Here is a 23,383-nt window from a genome sequence, read left to right as displayed (position 1 = left end):
AGTGTGTACCATCTACAAGATACACTGTGGAAATACACCAAGGCTCCTTAGACAGTACCTTCCAAACCCACGACCACTGCCATCTAGAAGGACAAGGGCAGCAGACAGATAGGAATACCACCGCCTGAAAGTTTCCCTCCAAGCCACTCGCCATCCTCAATTGGAAAAGTATTGCAGTTCCTCACTGCCGCTGGGTCAAAATTCTGGAACTCTCTATTAGCACTTTGGGTGTACCTGCACCACATGGCCACATGGACTGCAGCGGTTCAAGAAGGCAGCTCAACACCACCTTCTCAAGGACAATTAGGAATGGCAATAAATGTTGGCCTAGCCAGCAAAGCCCACAACCCTAAAATGAATAAGAAAAAAAACTTATAAATAGAGGCATAGAGTACAAAAGCCAAGAAGTTTTGCTAAACTTAAATAAAACTGTTCAACCTCACTGTGATTATGGTTCCCAATTCTGGGTGTCTGAAGGATATGAGAGGAGGATATAAGGGGCCTGGAAACAGGAGAAGCACCAGGGCCCATGATTTCTCTCCCCGGCCCTGCCTCCCTTCCATCATGAGGTCAGAAATGGGGATGTTCACTGATGATTTCAGTGTTCAGTGCCATTCACAACTCCTCAGATACTGAAGCAATCCATGTTCACATGCAGCATGACCTGGACAACATCCAGACTTGGGCTGATAATTGGCAAGTGACATTCACACCACACAAGTGCTAGATAATGGCCATCTCCAAGGGAGTGTCTAACCATTTCCCCTTGAAATTTCACAGCATTATATCACTGAATCCCCCACCATCAACATCTTGGGGGTTACCATTGACCAGAAACTGTACTGGACCAGCCACATAAATACTGTGACTACAAGAGCAGGTCAGAGACTAGGAATTCTATGGTGAGTATCTCACCTCCTGACTCCCAAAACCTGTCCATCATCTAAAAGGCACAAGTCAGGAGGGTGAAGGAATATTATCCCTACTTACCCGGATGAGTGCAGCTCCAACAACATTCAAGAAGCTTGACACCATCCAGGACAAAGCAGCCCACTTGATCAGCACCCTATCCACCACCACCACCAATGCACAGTGGCAGCAGTGTGCAACATCTGCAAGGTGCACTGTAGCACTTTCCAAGCCACCTTTGACATCACCTTCAAAACCCACGATCTCTACTACATTGGTAGCAGATGCTTGGGAACACCATCACCTGCAGGTGCCCCTCCAAGTCACACACCATCCTAACTTGGAACTTTTTCACCATTCCTTCACCATCACGGGGTTAAAATTCTGTAACTCGTTTCCTAACAGCGCTGTACGTGTACCTAGACCAGAGGGATTGCAGCGGTTCAAGGAAGCGATTCACCACCAAACATCTCATGGACAAATAGGGATAGGCAACAAATGCTAGCTTTGCCAGCGATGCTCACATCCTATGAAAGAATAAAAAAATGAAGAGGCTAGATGGCGGGGTGAGTAGTATTATGGGGGATGGGTCATAAGCTGAGTGGCCAAACTGATTATCAATGATTAGGTTATTGATGTGTAAGTGCTACTTGATAGCATTGTTGAAGACACCTTCCATCATTTTACTGATGATTGAGAAGAAGCTGATGGAGTGGTAATTGGCCAGATTGGATTTGTCCTGCTTTTTGTGGATAGGATATATCTGAGCAATTTTCCATATTGTCAGGTAGATGCTAGCGTTATGGCTGTACTGGAACAGCTTGACTAGGGGGCAGCTGGTTCTGAAGCAGAAGTCTTCAGTACTATTGCCAGGATACTGTCAGGGCCCATTGCCTTTGCAGTATTCAGTGCCTTCAGCCGTTTCTTGATATCACATGGAGTGAATCAAATGTTCGAAGATTAGCATCTGTGATGCTGAGGGCTTCAAGAGGAGGCGGAGATGGATCATAAACTCGGCACTTCTGGCTGAAAATGGCTGCAAATGCTTTAGCCTCGTCTTTTGCGCTAATGTGCTGGACTCTAACATCACTGAGGAGGGGGGAATTTGTGAAGCCTCCCCCTGCTGTCAGTTGTTTAATTGTTCAGCAACATTCATAGCTTGATGTGACAGGACTGCAGAGCTTTGATCTGATCCATTGCTTGTGGAACAGCTTAGCTCTGTCTATCAGATGCTGCTTCCACGGTTTGGCTTGCAAGTAGCCCTATGTTGTAGCTTCACCAGGTTGACATTTCACGTTTAGGTATGTCTGATGCTGCTCCTGGCATGCACGCCTGTACTCTTCGTTGAACTAGGGTCAATTCCCCCAGCTTGATGGTAATGTTAGAATGAAGGATATGCTATGGCACAGATTGTGATTAAATCTAATTCTGCTGCTGCCAACAGCCCACAGCACCTCATGGATGCCCAGCTTTGAGATGCTAGATCTGTTCTGAATCTATCCTATTAAGTACAATGGTAGTGCCACACAATATGATATGCTCAATGTGAAAGCGGGACAGGTAGCATCTGCGACAGGTAGATTGGTTAGGACAAAGTCTAATAGGTTTTTCCCTCTTGTTGGTTCTCTCACCACCTGCCACGGGCCCAACGTGGCAGATATATCACTCAGAACTTGGCCAGCTCACTCAGTAGTGGTGCTACTGAGCCACTCTTGGTGATGGAGATTTAAGCCCCCCACCCAGAGTACATTCTGCGCTCTCGTAGGCTTTCTCCAAGTAGTGTTCAACATGGAAGAATACGGATTCATCAGCTGAGTGACAGCGATAGGTGGTAATCAGCAGGTGGTTTCTCCTGATGCCATGTGTCTTCATGTGGTCCAGAGAAAATGTTGAGGGCTCCCAGGGCAACTCCCTTTCAATTTTATACATCTCTGCTGCCACCTCTGCTGTGTCTGTCTTGACATACCCAAGGAGATGGTGATGTTGGAACATTGGCTGTGAGGTTCTTTAAGTATGACAACGTCAGGCTGTTGCTTGACTAGTCTGTGGGACAGCTCTCCCAATTTTGGCACAAGCCCCCCGTTGTCATTGAGGAAGACTTTGGGTGTGCCATTGTCGCTTCTGGTGCCGAAGGCAATGCCAGGTGTTCTGTCCAGTTTTATTCTTTTTTTTAAAACTTTTCAGTAGTGGCTTGGTACAACTAAGTGGCTTGCTAGGGCATTTCAAGAGGGCAGTTAACCACATTGCAGTGGGTCTAGAGTCACACGTAGGCCAGACCAGATAACAGCAGCAGATTTCCTTCCTTAAAGGACATTAGTGAATCAGATGATAGCTTCCTGGCATCATTACTGTGACTAGCTTTCAATTCCATATCTTTAATAACATAAGTTAAATGGATTTAAATTCCACCAGCTGCCATGGTGGGATTTGAACCCAGGGCATTAGCCTAGTCCTCTGAATAATTAATCCAATGACATTACCAGTCATTACTCTGTCTCCCCAGGTAGGTCAAGATTGTTGATTTAAAGTTATTCCAATTTAGAGTGTGTTCCAATCATCCCAGCTAATTGCACTAGGTCATCATACGAAGATGAGATTATATCAAAGAAAAGACAGAATTTGTAAAGACACTATTCATAACACAGAATTATTGTGGTATGGGAAGGTGGCCATGATTTAATCTTCCATCTATACAATGGTCCCTCAAGTCTACCCCAGCTCCTTCAAAGAGAAACCCAGTTCATACCACCCCCAATCAACTCTTTCCCATAATCATTGCAATTTTTTTCTCTTTCAAGTAATTATACAATTCTCTTTTGAAAGCTTCTGTTGAATCTGTTTTCATCAACCCATTAGCCATAGCATTCCAAATCCAAATTACGCATTGTGCAAAAAAAAAGTTTTTCCTCACGTCATCTTTATGCCAATGCACTTTAGGTGATATGGCTAACAGGGAGTCAATGATAAAAGCAAAATACTGCGGATGCTGGAAATCTGAAACAAAAACAAAAATAGCTGGAAAAACTCAGCAGGTCTGACAGCATCTGTGGAGAGGAACACAGTTAACGTTTCGAGTCTGAATGACTCTTCATCAGAGGGAGTCAATGATCATGGCTTCCATCTGAACAAGTCCTTTCCAGCCTTGGCTCTGAATTATTGTTGCCAGTTCTTCCACACTAAATTTGGGAGATGGATAACACTGGCTTCCAAATATTTCAAATACACAAATTACTCATCTTTATTGTTATTCAAGTGGACCAGTTAGCTCAGTTGGCTAGATGTCTAACCTTCAAAATAACGCCAACAGCAAGGGTTGGATTACAGTTCCGGTTGAGGTAGATTTAGGACCTGCCTCTGTGCTCTGCCACAGAGAGGAATGGAAGGCAGCGGTAAACCACTACTGACAAAAACTGTGAAGATAATGGCTCAGGAAGAAGCATCAGCAGATAATGAGCCAAGAGCCTGCCTTCAGGCAGAGCACAAATGAATGAATTGCTATCTAAAAGGACTTTAATCTTCACCTGAATATTGAACGAATGCAAATTAGATCACACCCTGCCTGATGTAATGCATGCTGTTTGCACCTAATGAGGATACAGCAGGACCACAGCAAATTAGCCTGCCAATTTACAGGTGCCAGTTGAGGATAGGAGAGAATTTGTCAAGGTTTTTGGTTGAGTTCAAGATAGTTGCAGGGTGTGGGGGTAGCAATCAGGAGACAGGTGAACTGTAGCTGGCAGCGGATCGTGGTTTTAACGTGGGTCCAGAAGGAACAGTCACAATCAGGGAAACCCTTTTAGGCACCCTCCATTGTTAGTAAAATGGTATCATCCAACAAAGCAGTCTCAGCTATCATTTATTAATGGCATACTTTATTTTGAAGTTTATTAAGCGGTTCTTTACAAAGAACCTTCTAGTTGAAGACTGCAACATTCAAAGATGCTGGGAACCTATTGAAGTGCCAATTGTACCACCCCAATAGGAATTGAAAATGCAACAATGGTAGTCAGCAATTATGCCCTTATGGCAGTAGAGTTTGAGTGTAAATATTCAATCATCTGCCCAGAAAATTCTACATATTGTATTTAGAAGTTTTCAAGACTGCTAAAGGTTTAAAAAACTGTTTGAGAGGAATGTTTTCCTTGGTGTTGTGGTTATGAATAGCAGAAAAATTATACCTCATGCTGAGCAGTTCAAAACACAGTAAGAAACAGAAGTTTCTGATGTAAAAATGCACCTGCCAAACCCAACGACTGACCACAACTGCCTGAATTTAAATGCAATGTCAAGCCAGGAAAAGGAATACAAGATATACAGTGAGCAGTAGTTCCCATCAAATTAAACTATCTGGTGAAGCCAGAAGACATTAATCACAAACCTAGAGAATGGAAATATATTCAATCGCACAAATTACAATCATTTTCCCAGGAATCACTGCCCATACTTTTATCCCTTCATATTCTTCCCATTCTTCCTCTCTTTTTAAAAAGTAGTGACTTTTGCTGTGTGATTTAATTGGGTGATACCACTTATCTGTATTTTACCCAAGTGCTCCCTCTGCTGGACTGCATCCAGGTTCCTACATTGGTTACTATACTGTTTTGTCCCAACACAAAAGCTTTTTAATCTTCAACGTCACGCAAAAATCTATCAACCTACAATTGATGAAGTGCATGATAATTTACAAATCATACATTAAGCAAATGAAACAAATATGTTGGGCATTTAAGTCAAAAACAGGAACATGATTTATTGTGCATGCATGGTGGTCTCTTGATGAGCGCATACTTAATAAATAAAAGCAAAAAACTGCAGATGCTGAAAATCCAAAACAAAAACAAAAATACCTGGAAAAACTCAGCAGGTCTGGCAGCATCTGCGGAGAGGAACACTCTAGATGAGGCATACTTAATAAAGATCTATTCTCTTCCAAACTCAGAATTTAGTTATTTGTCTCATATGCTGTTCATGGGACCTTGCCATGTGCAATTTGGTTGAAGTGTTTGCTTACAAAACAACAATGACTATATTTCAGAAGTAAACTATTGATTCTGGAGCACTTTGCAGCATCTCCTGAAGATATGAAAGGCTATATAATTGCTTTTTCTCTTTCTCTGCCCCTTCCCCCCAAGTACTTTACATTCATTAGCAAGATATATCAGAACTCCTAATTTAAATAGTCCGCCCTCAAAATCAGAATAAATGCACATCATTTAGATGCAGTGACATGTGTAAATTACAAAATTATGCTGCAATACCACCCTTTTTGATGTAATGTACATCAATGGATGTATGTTTAGCAAAGGAAAAGCTTGAAAATACTTTTGCACAAAGGTTCTGTCCCTTTCATCTAATCTTCTTTGCACGTATTAACAATTCAGTACAGCAAAGAGCTTTCTGTTTAGCTTTGAAATATTCAAGTAGATGGATTTTTGATTCAAATAAAGATGCAAATTTAAAATAGAGACACTTTTTCAAACTACTGTCAAATTATAATGTTAAGATTCTCTGGGTTATTTGTTATGGCCAACTGGATTCTGCATTTTTGAGCATTCATTGTTTAATGGTTAAAAATACTACACTGGGAAAATCAAGAGAAAATATATTTCTAAGCCACAATTGTACCATAATGTCTATGCTGAAATGAGGGGAGTGAAATAATTCAAAAGTTCATTCTCAATGAATAGGCAACTAATCCAGAGAAAACTTCATGGAGTTTACCACAAAGGTCATGCCAGTGACATCTGGAATTGGGCCGGCAAACCCTAGGTGACAGTTCCTGTAAAAATACCAATTTAACATTTTTCAATAAGTATTCTACATATTTCAGCTACTATTTTTCATCTCCCCACATAACATTTCCCCCCCTCCCCCATAAATCACCTCAACCATTGAAAGAGCAGGTTTTTTGCCAAAGCCATTGTTTAGTTAGAGTATGATAGCAGTCCACAAATAAATCCCAATGACCCAATGATATTCTGGGAGGGCCATCTATTTTCTGTAGGCAGTGCTAAGAGACCCAAACCTCCCTCTGTATGAGGCTGCTCCACTATGGGAATTGTTGAGGATGTGGAGACACAACAGCCTCATCTTCTGTCATGAGAGGAATTTCCTGGAGACAATCAGCTCAGGGACAAGATTGCTGCACAGGATTGTGCAGCTTCAATAGTGCCAAAGATTCTGCCGCAGTTTCTGTGCTGACTTCCAGCTCTGAAGGAAGACTACTTTCAGCTGGGAATGAAGTATGGGTGCCAGCTGACTTTCACCGTGGGAAAGTAACAGCTCTTGAACAGTGTGATCCTTGATGGAATCTAACCTGGACTCAGGCAAAGCATTCTCTGTGGAAGACTCATGAACAACAGGAGATGAAGTAGTCAATACATTGGTAGATTCAACGGAACTAAAATCTGAATGCTGCTCAGCCACTAAAAGCATAGCTGATTCTTATAAAGTCTCTGTTGTCTTCTTAGAAGATAAATCATTCTCTAGGACCTCAATCTCCAAGAGATCACTCAGTACTGCAAGCAATTCTTCCTCATCACTCTCTAGGAAGAGCCAACTAAGGTCCAGCAGGTCTTCATGGGGATGGTCACCGTCTGCTGCAGTGCCTTCTGTATCATTGCACTGGCCTTACTTCATGAAGAACTGAGATTCATAACTTCCGTGTCTGCCCTGGGTCTAGTGGATGGTGTCCCTGTGAAAGAAAGGAACTTACTGCTGAGTGTATAAAGTACCCCAGCTTCTGAAGGCTGGATTTCCACTGCTCTTAAATAAAAGGCTGAAGATTGTGGGATGAAAGTTAGTGAGTCATTCAAGTGATGAGCATCATCTGGTTTTTCTAAGATTTCTAAAAGGATGCCAACATCACCACTCAATAAGAATGCACATTGATTGTGAAGAGCATAGAAAGAATTAATGATCACCCCTTGTAGCTAAGAGGAGCAATAATCCTGCCTTTGATTGGAAGGTCTATGCCGCTTGGACCTTGCAGCTTGATGTCTGATGGATGAAGGGCTGTCAGCTAAAGCCAGTCGAGGTTATCTGGTAATATGTTAACAGCCAGTGTGGTATCAATTTTTAAAGTAGTATCGAAGCCTTGAACTTGAACCATTAGTGACCAGTAGTCTGGATTACTTCCCCTAGGAACTCTTTATTTCATCTTTTTCTTGGGGGAGAATTTTCTCCCCATCGGGTGGGCTGGTCAGAACGGGCGTGGAGCCGATCGCCACCCACGATCGGCTACATGCTGCCATTTTACGTGTGCGGGCCAATTAAGGCCCGCCCAGCATAACGCGCACCCAGAAGCGCTCAGCAATACCTGTGCAGGCGGGGGGAGAAAAGGGGGAGTCGGGGCCTGTGCTCTTTTGCGCAGAAATCGTGCCTCAGGGAGATTAATTTCATAATATAAGCTTTAAATAAAGAACCTAAAAAATCATTTACACATGTCCCCTCATGTGACAGCATCACATGAGCTGGTACGTTTTTCAAATGTTGCAGAAATATTTATTAATGTTATAAACCCTTCATGAAACCTCATCCAGCAGGTGGATGAGGGTTCATGAAAAATGTGAAAGCCGCTTGGGCTCTTCGCCTGCCCACCAACCTTAAGGTTGGATGGGCAGCTTTCTCAATTGTCTTAACTGTTTGATTAATGGCCTTAACAGGCCTTCGATAGTTTGGCAGACGCGCAGCCGACTCCGATGCGTACCCGCCAAACGGAAGATCGGAATGACACAGTGACGTCGGGACGTACAGCCGATGTCACCACACGTCATTTTACACGCCGGAATGTGGGGCCCGCCGCCACATGCCGAACAGAAGATTCTGCCCTTGACTTTCCATTTCTTGGAAGGAAAGTTTCATAAATACTTTCTAGTCTTTGTCTTGGATTAAAATTACTGGATTTTCAGAGACACTTGAAATGTCCAGTTTTATCACACTGGAAGCGTTCTGTGCCCCCTGCTGAGCAGTCTTGGCATCTATACTGGGTTTTCACACCACAACACAAGCATCTCAAAATGGCGGCTGACATGGAGTTTACTGGCCTTTCTCTTGGTTTTGTGGGCTTTCTAATGGGTGGTGCCGCTACCCATGGGCCAATATACAGAGTTACATAAAGCCTTGAAGTCGTGCCGGACCATAGCCTGGAGCTGGAGCCACATCGCTCACTGAATCGCTTGCTCGATAACAGGGTTCCGTGACGGATTAAAAAAGGTATCCAAGACTTTAAGAATGTACTCAAAAGTCGACAATGGGCTCCTGCCTTAGGAGAATGTCATCTGTTACTAGATCTACTGCATAAAGAAAGGAACTAACTTGAAGCTTTTGCTCCTTTTCTTGAAGACCTGATGCTGCTCGATAGTGGAGAAAATGGAGTTTCCATAACTCCCACTGCTGGCCTCTCTACAGGCCCTTGAGGCAGTCAAATGGGCAGGGTAAATGCAGGGACTGCTCACCAGCTACAGTCAGTATTGCCTTTCTCTAGTGTGCCTCCTTTGTCTGCTGAATTTTTGTTTTTACGTGCTGCCTTCAAAGGTTTCTTCACTCTGTGGTTCCTTTGATAACACCTGTGTGTTTTTTACATTGATGTCTCCATGGCTGCCACCATGTTCAGAGATGAGCCCTTCTACCTTGGACTCTAGGTGTGGAACTTGGTTTTTAGACAGGCTGTAGACACACACTGGTATCTGCTTAACATTTATTTGTTTATTCTACATCTAAACAGGTTACTACTTCTTATCGTGTCCACGGACAGTCTATACATGGCCCAGCCAGAACTGGACACATTTTTGCGCCTTGTTGTTGAATTCGGCAAGATCTGCAACAATGCAGGGTTCCTCTAGCGATAGGCATTGCAGGAGATATTGCAAAGTCTGTGGCTCAGTTCCACATTCACAAGTTGTCAGGCAGGTTGTATATCCCCATTTGCTTAGTGACACCTTTGAACGACCTACACCAGTCCTAAGTCTGTTAAGGCACTTCCAGGTTGCCCAGTTACAATTAGCTCATGGGGGAAGGCTTTCATCTGGTAGAATTTCCATCGCTGGGGGTTGATTGAGACTGGCGAGCCGGTCTTTCCACAAGGTGATGCGGGCTTCAGAGGGGGTTGATTGTAATGGAACAACACTGTTACTATTAGGCACATTGCTCCTAGGCATGATTCCAACCCTTCTTTCTCTCTCCCCCCACCCCCCTCTCTGCAGTAACCACATAAATTCAACCTCTGCGTGTTTTCTATGTTCCTACAACATTAAAACAATTAATTAAACAAAATAGTAAAGAGGCTGACTAAACTCCTGAGTCCATCAGGCAGATAATTCACACAAAACCTTAAGTGTTTGGCAATGGGCATTGATACTGTCAATATTTAATGACAAAATATTCTTCTAATATTCAACTCCCAACACTGAATCACTTTCAGCATTGTACCTGCACAGCAAAGCTAGGTTTTACAATGGATGTTTTCAGCTATTTATCACATTCATGAAATGTTTTGGAAAGATATGCACCTCGTCACTGAATTATATCGTACAACATGTCAAAATACAAAGTTATGTCAACGCAGGATGGAACTTGCAAAAAAAAAACTGATACGTTCATGAATGCATATAGCCACTTGAATGGAATTTTTAAAATCATTGGCCAATTCAGCATATTGCACACTCACCGTGATGTACCAAGTGAGAAATTGCACAAACACTAAATGGCATACAACACTTAACTTTAGAAGAGGAAGCATTTCTCATTCCTGTCTTTAATATAAAAAGCAAACAAGTTTAAGATCTTTTCCAAATTTCAGCACAACTTTACACACCATACGAGAAGCCATGATAAAAGTGAGAGGTATATAATACTGCAAAGCATTATGGCAGATATGTCATTATTTGATGTGGAAATACCACGCTGCACTTTCAACAGGCAAGAATTTTGTGTTTCACTGTACTCAGAATATCATTCATTATTTACATAATTTTATATTTTCATATGCCAAGTGTTTAATTTAAATGGTAAACATGACTTCAATTTATTCAGGGATGTATTAGCCCAATTTTTTCCACACAGCTCTGCTTTTTGAAAGAAGCCTTTCCATGCCATAATTTGTAGATGATACAGCCTTGAGTTTATTATATACAAGTTTATACAGAAACAAGTGAAATGCAAGGAAAATTAGATCATGAATTTCTCTTCATAGCTTTGGAAAAAACAGTAATCACCCCTCAAGCATTAGCTTGTCTGGGAAACCTTGAGACCTGTGTCTTGGTAAAAGTTTAACCAGTTCCCCTCCCCCACTCAACTTGAAAAGATTTCAACCACGCAGGCAGATAAGCTGCCACATTATACATTTCCAGCATTCCACCAACACACACAATGGTCACCAACAGCATGAAGGGTTTCAGCCCTGAAGAATGTAACTCGGGAGCTGCAGTACATCCGTCAGATTGACTGTGCTATCAGAACACACAGAGAAGCCTGTACAAATAGCAGGCATTCATTTCAGTGCGAAATACAATTCGACAACACTTGAACAACTGTGCAAACTATGACACCCTCCTACTGCAGTCCAGGAAAACAAATGACAACAGAGCCATTTTAAAGATAAAGCGTTGAAGCAAATTACACCATAGTATCTCCCAAACACTAATTAAATGAAGCCGAATTAAAATCAAACATCAGAACTTAGAATAATATCTTCATCCTTTTAAATTAAATTTGAATTAATGAATGCCATTTTTGGATATGGTTTTAATCTACACATACTTCCTATCTTTGACACAATGACCTGCAGCACTTTCAATGAAAGGTTTACTGCAAAATAGGTACCAACATTTACAAGCAGCAAGCTCTGGTGCTAAAAATTCTTTAAATTCCAAATAAAATGACACCCAAAAGGATTTTGTCACCATAAAAATACTGAACTTGTTCCAACAGTTTGGCAAAGCATAAACAGAGAAAACTAGACAAGTTTGACAAAAATACCACAAGAGGCACAAATACATTTTCACCATATGCAGAACTTTTGGATAACATACTCCATTAGTTTAGAGTATTTCATCTGTAGAGTACTGATAAATAACATTTTTATTTTAAATAAAGTAAAATTGCATAGTTTAAAATTAACCTTAATTTAATGGAGGGTAGATAATTCATTGTTGCAATAGCATTTGATCCATCCCCATCTCTCCTGCAATTCCCCCCAATCAGGTTCCTGACCCCCACAGCACTGAAACAGTCCAAACCAAAGTTATGAATGACATTCTATATAACTGTGATGCATTATCCTTCAGAATACGCACTGTAGCCTTAAAGCAGTAGATCACTCCATCTTCCTCCAACATCCAGGTCAATGGGACTGCCCGTTTTGCTCCACACGTGGCCTATTTGATCACTGTAAGAGCATCTCTAGCAATGGCTTTTCTTCCCAAACAAGTTACTTCTGACGTTTCAGGCATCCACCCTCAGCTTCCTCATCATCTGCATGCTGAGAGCAGCATCATCCTCAGACATGGTATCAATTCCACGTGTACATTGATGATACCCAGCTCTACCTCTCCAACACCTCTCTTTGATATCCAATCTCAGATGAGATGTAATTTCCCCATCTAAAAATTGGGACAATTAAAGCAATCGTATCTCTAGCATCCAGAAGAACCCGTGTCCTTGTCACCAACTCCATCCCCTCCCAGCCCAATATCACGTACTGAACCAAACTGCTTGTAACCTTGCTACCCTGATTCACCCTGAGCTGAACTCAACTTCATACCATCACGATCACAAAGACTACCTACTTCCAAATATCATCCATTTCCACCTCTATCTCAGTCCATCTGTCGCTGAAATCCTTAGTCGTGCCTTTGTCACCTCCTGGTTAAATTATTCCAATGTCTCCCATGCAGTCTTTTCTTCAAAACTGTTACTAAGGACTCCCAGATCTAACCAAGGATCACTGAGCTGAAACATTAACCGTTTCCTCTCCGCAGATGCTGCTGGACTGCTGAGAATTTCTAACATTTTCTGCTTTTATTTCAAATTTCTAGTGTCCACAATATTTTACTTTTGTATTCCAATGTCTTCCTGGTTGCCCTCTCATCCTTCACCATTAGCAGGTCATTCAAAACTCTTATCACCTGCATCTTGTTCCACACCCAGTCCCCATCACCTAGCTCCTCACTGACATACAATGGCTCCTAATACTCCTAAGCCTCAAAAATAAAATGTTTATTCTTGTGTGTAAATCCCTCCATTGCCTCATTCCTCTGTAACCTTTCCGGCTGTACAATTCCCCAAACTCGCACTCTTCTTCTGACCCCAGCCTCTTGTGCAGCTTTCCCTCTCTTGTCCATACCATTGGTGGCCACACTTTCAGATATCTTATCCGCATATCCTAGAATTCCCTCTCTACACTCTTCTGCCTTAAAGCCCAGCTCTTTAACCATGTGTTTGGTCACTTCTGCTAACCTATGCTTCTTTGGCAAAGCATCTGCTTCTTATATCTCCATGAAACACCTTAGAACATATTTGTACATAATATTTAATATAGTAAATCCCACAGTTCAAAATCATCTGGTAGTTTAACAAATTTGGTAATCGATTGTCCCAGTTGGGTGAATACACACATACCCCACATCTATGGGTTAGCTAGACTTTTCAGTAATTTTTACAGAATATGGCAAGTACTGAAAAAAAAAATTTTGACAAATATCTCCCATTTTTTGAGTCTGCAAATGATTCAGTTTGTAGCTGGATAGCTTCAATAAATTTTATATGGCATTTTTATTGCTATTTTATTACTTAATTTATTGTTAAAATACATAGATTTACTATAATCCACAAGCCAATCAATGCACAGAATTCCCTTACCTGAAAATGTAGAATTATGGTCCAAATTAAACCAAGTGTTAGTTTAGGATTTCCATCAGTAATGTCATCGTTTCTAATATTTACTAATTTCACCTGAAAGAATAAAAACACAATCAGTAGCTCAGTGTATCCCACAGGCTCACCTTTCTTTACTGAATATTTGAGAAATAATAACAGCCCACTTTATGCACAATTTAACGTAATGAATCCCACAGATAAAGTGGGCCATTCACAATTGCCTGGAATAGTGCATCTCCAACAACACTCAAGAAGATTGACACCATCCAGGACAAAGCAGCCCGCTTGATTGGCACCCCATCCACAAACATTCACCCTCTTTACCAACGGCACACAGTGGCAGCAGTATGTACCATCTACAAGATGCACTTCAAAAACTAACCAAGGGTCCTTTGGAAGCACCTTCCAAACCGATGACCACTACCATCTAGAAGGACAAGGACAGCAGACACAGGGGAAGGCCACCACACCTGGAAGTTCCCCTCCAAGCCACTCACCATGACTTGGAAATATATCACTGTTCCTTCACTGTTGCTGGGTCAAAATCTTGGAACTCCCTCCCTAACAGCACTGTGGGTGTACCTACACCACATGGGCCGCAGCAGTTCAAGAAGGCAGCTCACTACCACCTTCTCAAGGGCAATCAGGGATAGGCAATAAATGCTGGTCAGTGATGCCCACATCCCATGAATGAATAAATAAAAGAGATGGAAGTAATGCGTAATACAATAAATTACGTTTGTCCATTTCTTTATATTTTTGAGGTGTAGACTTGGCTGCACTTACTGCCTATTCAAGGTGATGGTGGTGAACGTTCTCCTTAAACTCTTGTAGTGATGGTGCTGCCATATAGTGCTGGAGAAGGAATTGCAGGATATTGACTCAGGAACAATAAAGGAACAGAAATATGTTGAAGTCAATATGGTACGTGATAGAGGGAAATCTGGAGGTAATGGCATTCAAGGCATTGCTGCTCCTAACCTATGCAGTGATAGAGGTTTCAGGGGAGGGAAACATTTTAGCTGATAAATTTGTAAATTCAATTTCACAGCTTGCAATGGGAGGATTTGAATGTACAACCTCTGGGTTTATAGTTCAATACCATAACCACGAGGCTGCCATGTGACTACATACCTAGTTACCTACCTGTCGTTGCTTTAAGTAGTCAAGTGCAATTTGTACATTCTGTAACCTGTGGAAACGCATGCGGCCTTTCTCACGAGGCTAGGAAAAAAAACACAAGGGAATAAATTAGTGTTGTTCTGATCTTTAATATAAACTGCAGATCTGATTGATGCAAAGCAGTATAGGCCCTTCCTTTTTTGCCATATTTATGGACTTCTGCACTCACATTTCAGAACAGTAAGTTTTATGACAGATGTCGTATGTACAGAAGGCAGCAGGCAGCATTCAAAATAGGTTAAAATGTTAAAGTCTTTTGCTCACCCAAAATATCTCATCAACAAATTTAAACTAGACTATTTTAAAATGGTAGCGGAGGGTGAACAATTCAGTTCCTTTATGCAGCACACATTGAAGTAGTGATATTTTGACTAAAATACAGTTCAAAGGAGATCTGCACTTCTCTCCACATCCTACTGTGTCTCACATCTAGTCATCAACTGTGTGGACAGCCAACTCTCCCTGGAGTCCAGCTGAGTCACTGTTGGCTCTCTTCATTCTCACACTACCTGCCACTTTACCCATGGCTTCCCAAGGCCTTATTGCTTTTCTGGGCCCAAGCTTTCAAACACAATCCCAACCAATAAACCTCAAGCCGTGCAAAACAATAAGTTTAAGATACTGGAAATTCCTAAACAATGTGGTGTCATTGAATATATTCATGAGAGTTTTCTTAAGTCATCAAAACCAAGAAGTACACGATTATTTTTCAGCCTATTAAGTACTATCAGTGCAATAATGGAGGCAAAAGCAAAATAGTGCAGATGCTGGAAATCTGTACTGCAGATTTCCAGCATCCACAGTATTTTGTTTTTGACTGGAGTTTAGCTTTATAAAGAATTAAAAGCTGCTTAGTGTTACAAATTTGAGGGGTTTTTTTAAGGTTTTTGGGACAGTGTTTTTAATTTAAGATAAAATGGAGGAATGATGGGGTCATGTGACCTGTTCTGAATTCTGCTGACAATAGGATTAAGGGGGGCCTAGCATGTTTTACCAGGAACAAGGTGTTCGCACCTGTAGACAATGGTGAAAGCAGTTGTGATGATGGTGGACAGATTGCTAGTCTCCAAGTCGCAGGGAGCTGTTAAGAATGTCAGGTTTAGACTGGATATTTAATTCCAAGATAGAATAGATTTGAGGGTCTAAAGGATAACTAATCAGGATTCTACCTGGATATAAGACCCATGAGATTCACGTTGCCATGAAGGTGGGCTTCAAGAGCCGAAGAGTACATAAGAAGCCATTGTAGAATCAGATTATAAGGTTCTCCGAAAAGATATCCCTGAATTTCACAGGTAAGTCAGTGTGTGAGGTTTCAAAAGAGAGAGAGGGAGCAGATAGAGGCGACAAATCTCTATGATTCACCATTCAGGAATGCAGGTGAGAGTTTGCAGTCGGATTGAAAAGACCAAATTCACAAGGATTTAAAGAGAAGCTGGAAGTTTCGCCTCGCTTGAGCTGAAGAAAGCATTTTGAGGAAAACCTTCACAATAAAAGACAGTCACAGGGTTAAAAGTTTTCAAGCTGGGAAAGGAAAAGAACAGAAGTGAACCCTCAGGAGCTAAGAATCACTTTGGACTGGTTCCATTAAATTTATCGTCTACTTAAAGGGCAGTGTAAAGGATAACAGTGGAGCAGGATTTTTGATTAAAAAAATAAAGTTCTGTTCTGCATTTTAAAGATAAGTTGCCGACTGAAATAGTGTTCAGTCAATAGTGCTTTTAGTCTGTTTGTTACACAGTAAAAAAGTCTTAAACTAAAAATCTTGCCATGTTATCCTTTCAGCTATTCACAAAGTTTGAGTTTCCTTTTAAAACTTAATGATCTCCAAAGGGATCATAACAAGTGAATCCATAGCATTTAGCATGAAAAAGGAAAAACGAAACAGAAGGGGAAAGGGCGCTTTGCCGCTGTTGCTGTTTCATTGAACAGACAATATTTGGACAAACCAGAAGAGGGTAACAACTTGGATAATGATAACCAGAGTGTGGCAGGAAGGCACAGAGTACACAAACTTAAGAGTGCATCAACGGATAACACCAGAGATTGCAAAATTGGAGGGGAAAAAAAAGAGTTAAAGGTTTTGTACCTGAATGCTCACAGTATTTGTAATAAAGTGGATGAATTGTTAGCACAGATAGAAATAAATTTGTATGACCTGATAGCCATTACAGAAACATGGTTGCAGGGCGACCAAGGCTGGGACCTGAATATTGAAGGTTATTTAACATTTCAAAGAGATAGGAAGCTAGGAAAAAGGTGGTGTGGGTAGCTCTGTTAATTAAGGATGTCATTAGTACTGAGAGATGACCTTGGTTTGAAAGAGCAAAATACAGAATTAGTTTAGGTAGATAATAGGAAAGGTAAGGGGTCACTTGTGGGAATAGTTTGCAGCACCCCCCCCCCCACCCCACCCCCTCATATTGACAATAGTTACACGGTAAGACAGAGTATACAGGAAGGAATAAATGGGATGTGTAAGAAAGGTAACAAAATATTTATGGATGGCTTTAATCTACATGTAGATCGGGTGGATCAGATTGGCAAAGGTAGCCTGGAAAACGAGTTCATAGACTGTATTCAGGACAATTTCTTAGAGCAGTATTTTCTCAAGCCAACCAGGCTATGCCTGACCTGGTAATAAGCAGTAAGACAGGATTAATCTATAACTGCATAATAAAGGGAGTCTCTGAGCGACAGTAATCATAACATGACAGAATTTCATGTCCAGTTTGAAGGGTTGAAGTGTAGGTCTAAGACTAGTTTCTTAAACCTGAATAAAGCTAATTATAAAGGGTAGGAAAGCAGATCTAGCTAAAGTCAATTGGGAAACTAGGTTAAAAGTTAGGACAGTAGAGGTTCACTGGCAGACCTTTAAGGAAATATTTATCAACTCTCAAAAAGGATTTATCCCAGTGAGAAAGAAAGACTCTGAGGAGGATGCATCATCCATGGCTGAATAAGGAGGTGGAGGATAGTATCAAATTGAAAGAAACACTGTACAAATCTGCAAAGATGAGTGGTAGGTCAGAAGATTTGTCAGATCTTAAGAACCAGCAAGGAATGACTAAAAACATGATAACGAGGAAGAAAGAGGAGTGTGAGAGAAAGCTAGCTAGTAATACAAAAACATATAGTAAGAGTTTCTACAAGTATTTAAATAGGAAAAGAGTAACTAAAGCTAGTGTTAGTTCTCTAGAGTGAAAGTCTGGCTAATTGATAATGGAAAACAAGCAAATGGCAGAGGCATTGAACAGGTATTGTGTGTCTGTCTCCACTGTAGGAGACTTAGAAAACTTCCCATAGATACTTGAAAATCAAGAGACCAATGTGAGGGAGGAAATTAAAACAATCACCATCATTAAGGAAAAGGTACTGGGAAAGCGTTTAAACCTAAAAGGCTGACAAGTCACCGGGACCAGATGGTCTGCATCCTAGGATCTTAAAAGAAGTGGCTGCAGAGATAGTAGATGCATCGATTATAATCTTCCAAACTTCCTGAGATTCTGGAAGGGTCCCAGTGGATTGGAAAATAGCAAATGCAACACCTTTATTCAAGAAAGGGAGAGAGACAGAAAGCATGAAGCTACAGGCCTGTTAGCCTAACATCTGCCTTAGGGAAATTGCTAGAATCCATTATTATAGTAGGATACTTAGAAAATCATTGTGATCAGGCAGAGTCAACATGGGTTTGAGAAAAGGAAATCTCATTTAACTAATTTATTGGAGTTTTTTGAGAAAGTAGCAAGCAAGATGGATGAAGGGGAACATTTAGCTGAGGTGTACTTAGATTTCCAGAAGGCGTTTGATAAGGTGCCACATAAAAGTTTCCTACACAAGATAAGAGCACATGGTGTAGGAGTAAGATATGAGTATGGATAAAGGACTGGTTAACTAACAGGAAGCAGGAAGTAGGGATAAATGGGTCTTTTTCAGGTTGGCTGATTGAATATAATCTGGGAAAATGTGAACTTGTTCACTTTGGCAGGAAGAATAGAAAAGCATTTGGCTATTTAAATGGAGAGAAATTGCAGAACTCAGTGGCACTGAGGGATCTGGGTGTCCTGCTACACAAATCACAAAAGGTTAGGATGTAGGTACAGCAAGTGATTAGGAATGCAAATAGAATGTTGGCATTGATTGCAAGGGGAATGGAATACAACAGTAGGGGAAGTTTTATTGCAGCTGCACAGGGCCTTGGTGAGACCACATCTGGAATACTATGTACAGTTTCGGTCTCCTTATTTGAAAAATATATAATTATGTTAGAAGCAGTTCAGAGAAGGTTCACTTGGCTCACTCCTGGAATGACGGGCTTACCTTATGAAGAAAGGTTGGACAGATTGGTCCTTTCCCATTGGAGTTTAGAAGAATGAGAATTGATCTTTTTGTAACATTTAAGATCCTGAGGGAACATGTTAGGTAGATACCAGGAGGATGTTTCCATTTGTGGGAGAGACTCGAAGTAGGGGACAGTGTTATAAACAAGATGTCTACCGTTTAAGCCGGAGATAAGGAGAATTTTTTTCTCAGAGGGTTGTTAGTGTGTGGAATTCCCTTCCCCAGAGAGCAGTGGAGACTGGGTCATTGAAATTATTCGCGGCAGAGTTAGACAGATTTTTGATTGACAAGGGAACCAAAGGTCAGACGGCAAAGTGGAGTTGAGGCCACAGCCAGATCAGCCATGATCTTAATGAATGGCGGAGTAAGCTTTAAGGGCTGAATAACCTACTCCTGCTATTAAGTCCTATGTTCCTATTGTAGCAGCAATGCTGTCTCTCCTGTTTTCTTGATTCCAGGTACTTTGTCTACCCCTTCCTTCTGGGTTCCTGGCACTCAGCGAGCCTTTCCCAATTCGCTCAATAAATAGTGACAGGACCCACCACATTCACAGTTGTTAAAACTTCCCATAGTGAGGCTAGCATAATCATTTTTGTCTCAGTGGACAGTCTCTTTCCAGAATTACTGGCAAAGATGGACTTCTCCTTTGAAGCCCATTAGCTAATTTAAATTTCATATTCCAGACAGCTTTGAGGAATGATGGGACTGCTCCATGAAATTTCATGCTTTGCAATCAGCTGGTTTAAGCAGCTACAAAGGAAAAAGGAGGGCTGCTAGCCAGTAAGTTCTGGCAACAAGCCCATTCTGACTAAGGCAAATTCAGCTCCTGTAAGCCTGACGACGTAGAGGTCTTCAAGGACTGTTCAGTGCTGAGAGGACAAAGCTTGCAGGTTTCAGTCGATGGCAGTCTGATGAAACAATCTCCATGGACAGCAAGAATTGTCAAGTAATTCCACTGGATGACAACATTCCATTGCCAGTTAGAGGCAAGAGTTGCCTTTCCATAGTGATGAAAAAGCATACAGAGTACTAGTACATTAGCTGCAAACTCCATGATATGCAAGGAACAGTCAGACCAGGTATTTTTTCAATTATGATTGGCCTTCATCCACCCTCTTTACCAGTTTACATGTAAAACGTATGCTTCAGAACAAGTCATAGAACAGCAAAATAAATTAAATATTTTACATCGCACACTACAACCAAAGCTTGCATGCTTCCTCACCATTTAATTCTTGCAAAAAAAGTCTTAACTTTCATGAGCTAGCAAGTATCTGAGGGTGAGTGATTCTCAAGATGTGCAGTGTTAGTCCAGGTCTCACAGCAAACACTTGAAAATTCATCTTGGTTAATTCATTAGGATAAAGGATACCACTGCTTCAATCTCAGGCAGCAGACAAACACACAATAAACTTTTCCCCGTTATTGTTGTTCCTTTCATTGTTACAGCGACAGCACACAATTGAAACATACTGTACAGATCTCATCATGTCTGCCACTGATTAGAGCTGTCTGGGTTACAGTAAATATGATGGAAAGAATGTAAACAGGAACTGTATTTTTTTTAAAAAGTACTACACGGAAAACGTGCAGCCTTATTTGGGCTTTTCAGTACAGGAAATGGTTTTACCCAGTGATATTATAACATTCAGTTGTGTGCCCTATTCTTCCACCCTCACTCATAGATAGAACCTCATGGATAGAGGCAAGATGCCAACATCAAACTTCTTTTGATGTCTAGGCAGAGCCCATGTTGTTTAGGTCAGACAGCATATAAAATTATAAATCATATGCATTAATTAAAAATTGAATAAACTAACCCAAACCATAATAAATGGAGCAACAAAATGAAGGAAAGATTAGAATTAGAGTGATGTTAATTTTGTTCATATTAATGCTACAAGCAAGATACTGGATCAATGTCGAGATAATCCACTGAGTATCACATATTTATATGGTTGAGCCAATATCCACTTCAAGCTCTTTTCAATACCGCATACAATATATCAAAGGTTTACGACATTGTGTATCAAATCTTTTCCTCAAGGATCAGCAGCACAATCGACTGCTTTCGATTCTTTCCAAGCATTTTTTAAAAAAAAGTTGGCCATCTTAAAATTCTTTATATTTGGCAGGAAGCACAACATGGCACTATGCCAGTACAACATACAATAAGATTGCCCAATAGGCACAGAATTCCCATGCCAAATATAAAATATTAAAGGTGCAATATGTCCCTGTAGTTCTGTCACCAGAGGGACTGAATACCTCCAATTTAGTCTGGATTCAAAACCCTTAAAACTTATTCCAATGTGGCTATCCTCCAGAATGAAGTTCTGTCTTATTTAGATGTCCAATGTCATTTCTGCAGAAACAGAAATTACCATCTTACAGGCCAAAATGGCATAAGCCACTGTTTCCTCATGTAGTATACTTTTTATCTAGACTTCAAATGATCCAGTTCTTCCTGCTGCTGCAAGAGGCACTGGTGAAGGGAAGTGGGGAGAAATAGGGCAAAAGGTAAAACATTCAAAGTAAAACAGAAAACTAAGTATTTAAATATGTTGTGCACAAGCAAATAAAGTTCTATTTCAACACCAAACCAGTCTTTTTAAAATATAAATAATACATATGAGTTGCTCTCCCATTTAATAATAGTGTGGATTATCTAGCAATGATACAGTAATTATTTCACCGCCTTTTTGGGGTGGGGAGGGCGGCACCTACCCCCTCATCATTCCCCTCTTCTTGACTGTGTTCAGAAACACAGGATGACAGTCTCACCAAGCGCAAGTTCTTCAGCACAGGCTGTTCCTTTTGCTATCCAGAATGGGACATAAAGACAGACAATGGCAGAACCAAAGCAGAGCAAATAAGCGTAAAAAAAAAGCACAAAAATTGCACATAAAAGCTTCAAATTCACTTTTCCGAGCAGAGTTTGTTACTATGTAAATCAAAACTACTAGCAAATTTTCTTCTCAACGATCACATTATGCTTGTTAATTTATAATATATGTATTTCAATACTATGGATACCAGTTTTTGAGCCATGTTGGTTGGGCTCCCTAGCCAAGACAATGTCTCATTCTATGAGGGCAGTGAAATCTCTGCTATTGCTGCTCTTGACCTGGCCATACAAAAATGGTTTAGGCTATCATAGGTTCACTGGCAATAGTTTTCCTTTTTCTAATGAGGTACTTTACCTTCATCAGAGCTTCTACTATTTGTATTCAGCACCTGGGAAATGCCAGAGAGAAACAGCCTCTCACGGAGCAAGCTTCAGCCTATCTATCACCAATATTGTTCACTACTATTTTATGGTCTCATTCTATGACATACATAATTTTTGCTGAACTACACTAATTGAAAACGAAGATCCTTCTAACTACGATGAGTTCCCTCACAACATGGCAATGACAAAATAATTACAGCTTTGACAGTTGGAAAGAAGAAAGAAATAGGAATGAAAGAAAATGTCATTTATATAGAGCCTTTCATGACTTCAGGACTTAGCAAAACATTTCACATATAATAAAGTTCAATAAATTTGATAATAAATGCATACTAATTTCTAAGTTTGCAATCAGACACAATTCCCATAGCATAATTTGAAGCAGAGCAGGGAAGCATTTCCCCTATGTCCTGGCCAATTTTTATGCCTCCACCAACAGCACAAACATGAATTATCTGAAATTGTCAGGTCATTTATTTCATTGTCATTGTTTGCATTTCCTTCTGTAAAGAAATTGGCTCCTGCATTTGTCTAAATGACAACACTGATTACACTTCAGAAATACTTCATTGCCTATGAATCACATTGGGCTTAAGGTTGTGAAAGCCATTGTTTAGGTGGAGGTTTTTCTTTCTCAAAGTTGTTATATACATTGCATAATATGTGAAGCTGAACATTTAGGGTGTTACTAAACATCACTGTCAAACCTAATGTGTTTGGGTGGAGCATCATCATCTAGTTGAATAAGTTTTTCCAGAAATAGCTCCTGGACGAGCTGCATATTTAATAATGTCATCATAGTTATAGGGAAAACTGCAATGCAGTAGGTAAAGGCAAAATCAA

At 40.7% G+C, this 23,383-nt stretch overlaps 1 protein-coding gene across 4 annotated transcripts in view; it reads right to left on the bottom strand.

The window, feature by feature from the left end:
* The window catches only part of LOC144695942 (microtubule-actin cross-linking factor 1-like), a 554,471-nt gene that overhangs the window by 336,023 nt on the left and 195,065 nt on the right, over positions 1 to 23,383 (bottom strand). For 3 of the 4 annotated variants that reach the window (XM_078567039.1, XM_078567041.1, XM_078567040.1), the window contains exons 4-5: positions 14,932 to 15,009; positions 13,768 to 13,860 (exon numbers count right to left, since the gene is read on the bottom strand). In XM_078567039.1, coding sequence (XP_078423165.1) covers positions 13,768 to 13,860; positions 14,932 to 15,009 — 171 coding nt within the window. Of the gene's footprint in view, positions 1 to 13,767; positions 13,861 to 14,931; positions 15,010 to 22,035; positions 22,129 to 23,383 lie in introns of all 4 variants that reach the window. The other variant, XM_078567037.1, reaches the window with a different exon arrangement.

The sequence above is a fragment of the Cetorhinus maximus genome, chromosome 21 (genome assembly GCF_964194155.1).
Source record: "Cetorhinus maximus chromosome 21, sCetMax3.hap1.1, whole genome shotgun sequence".
Classification (NCBI taxonomy): domain Eukaryota; kingdom Metazoa; phylum Chordata; class Chondrichthyes; order Lamniformes; family Cetorhinidae; genus Cetorhinus; species Cetorhinus maximus.
This window is presented reverse-complemented; position numbering and strand designations above follow the sequence as displayed.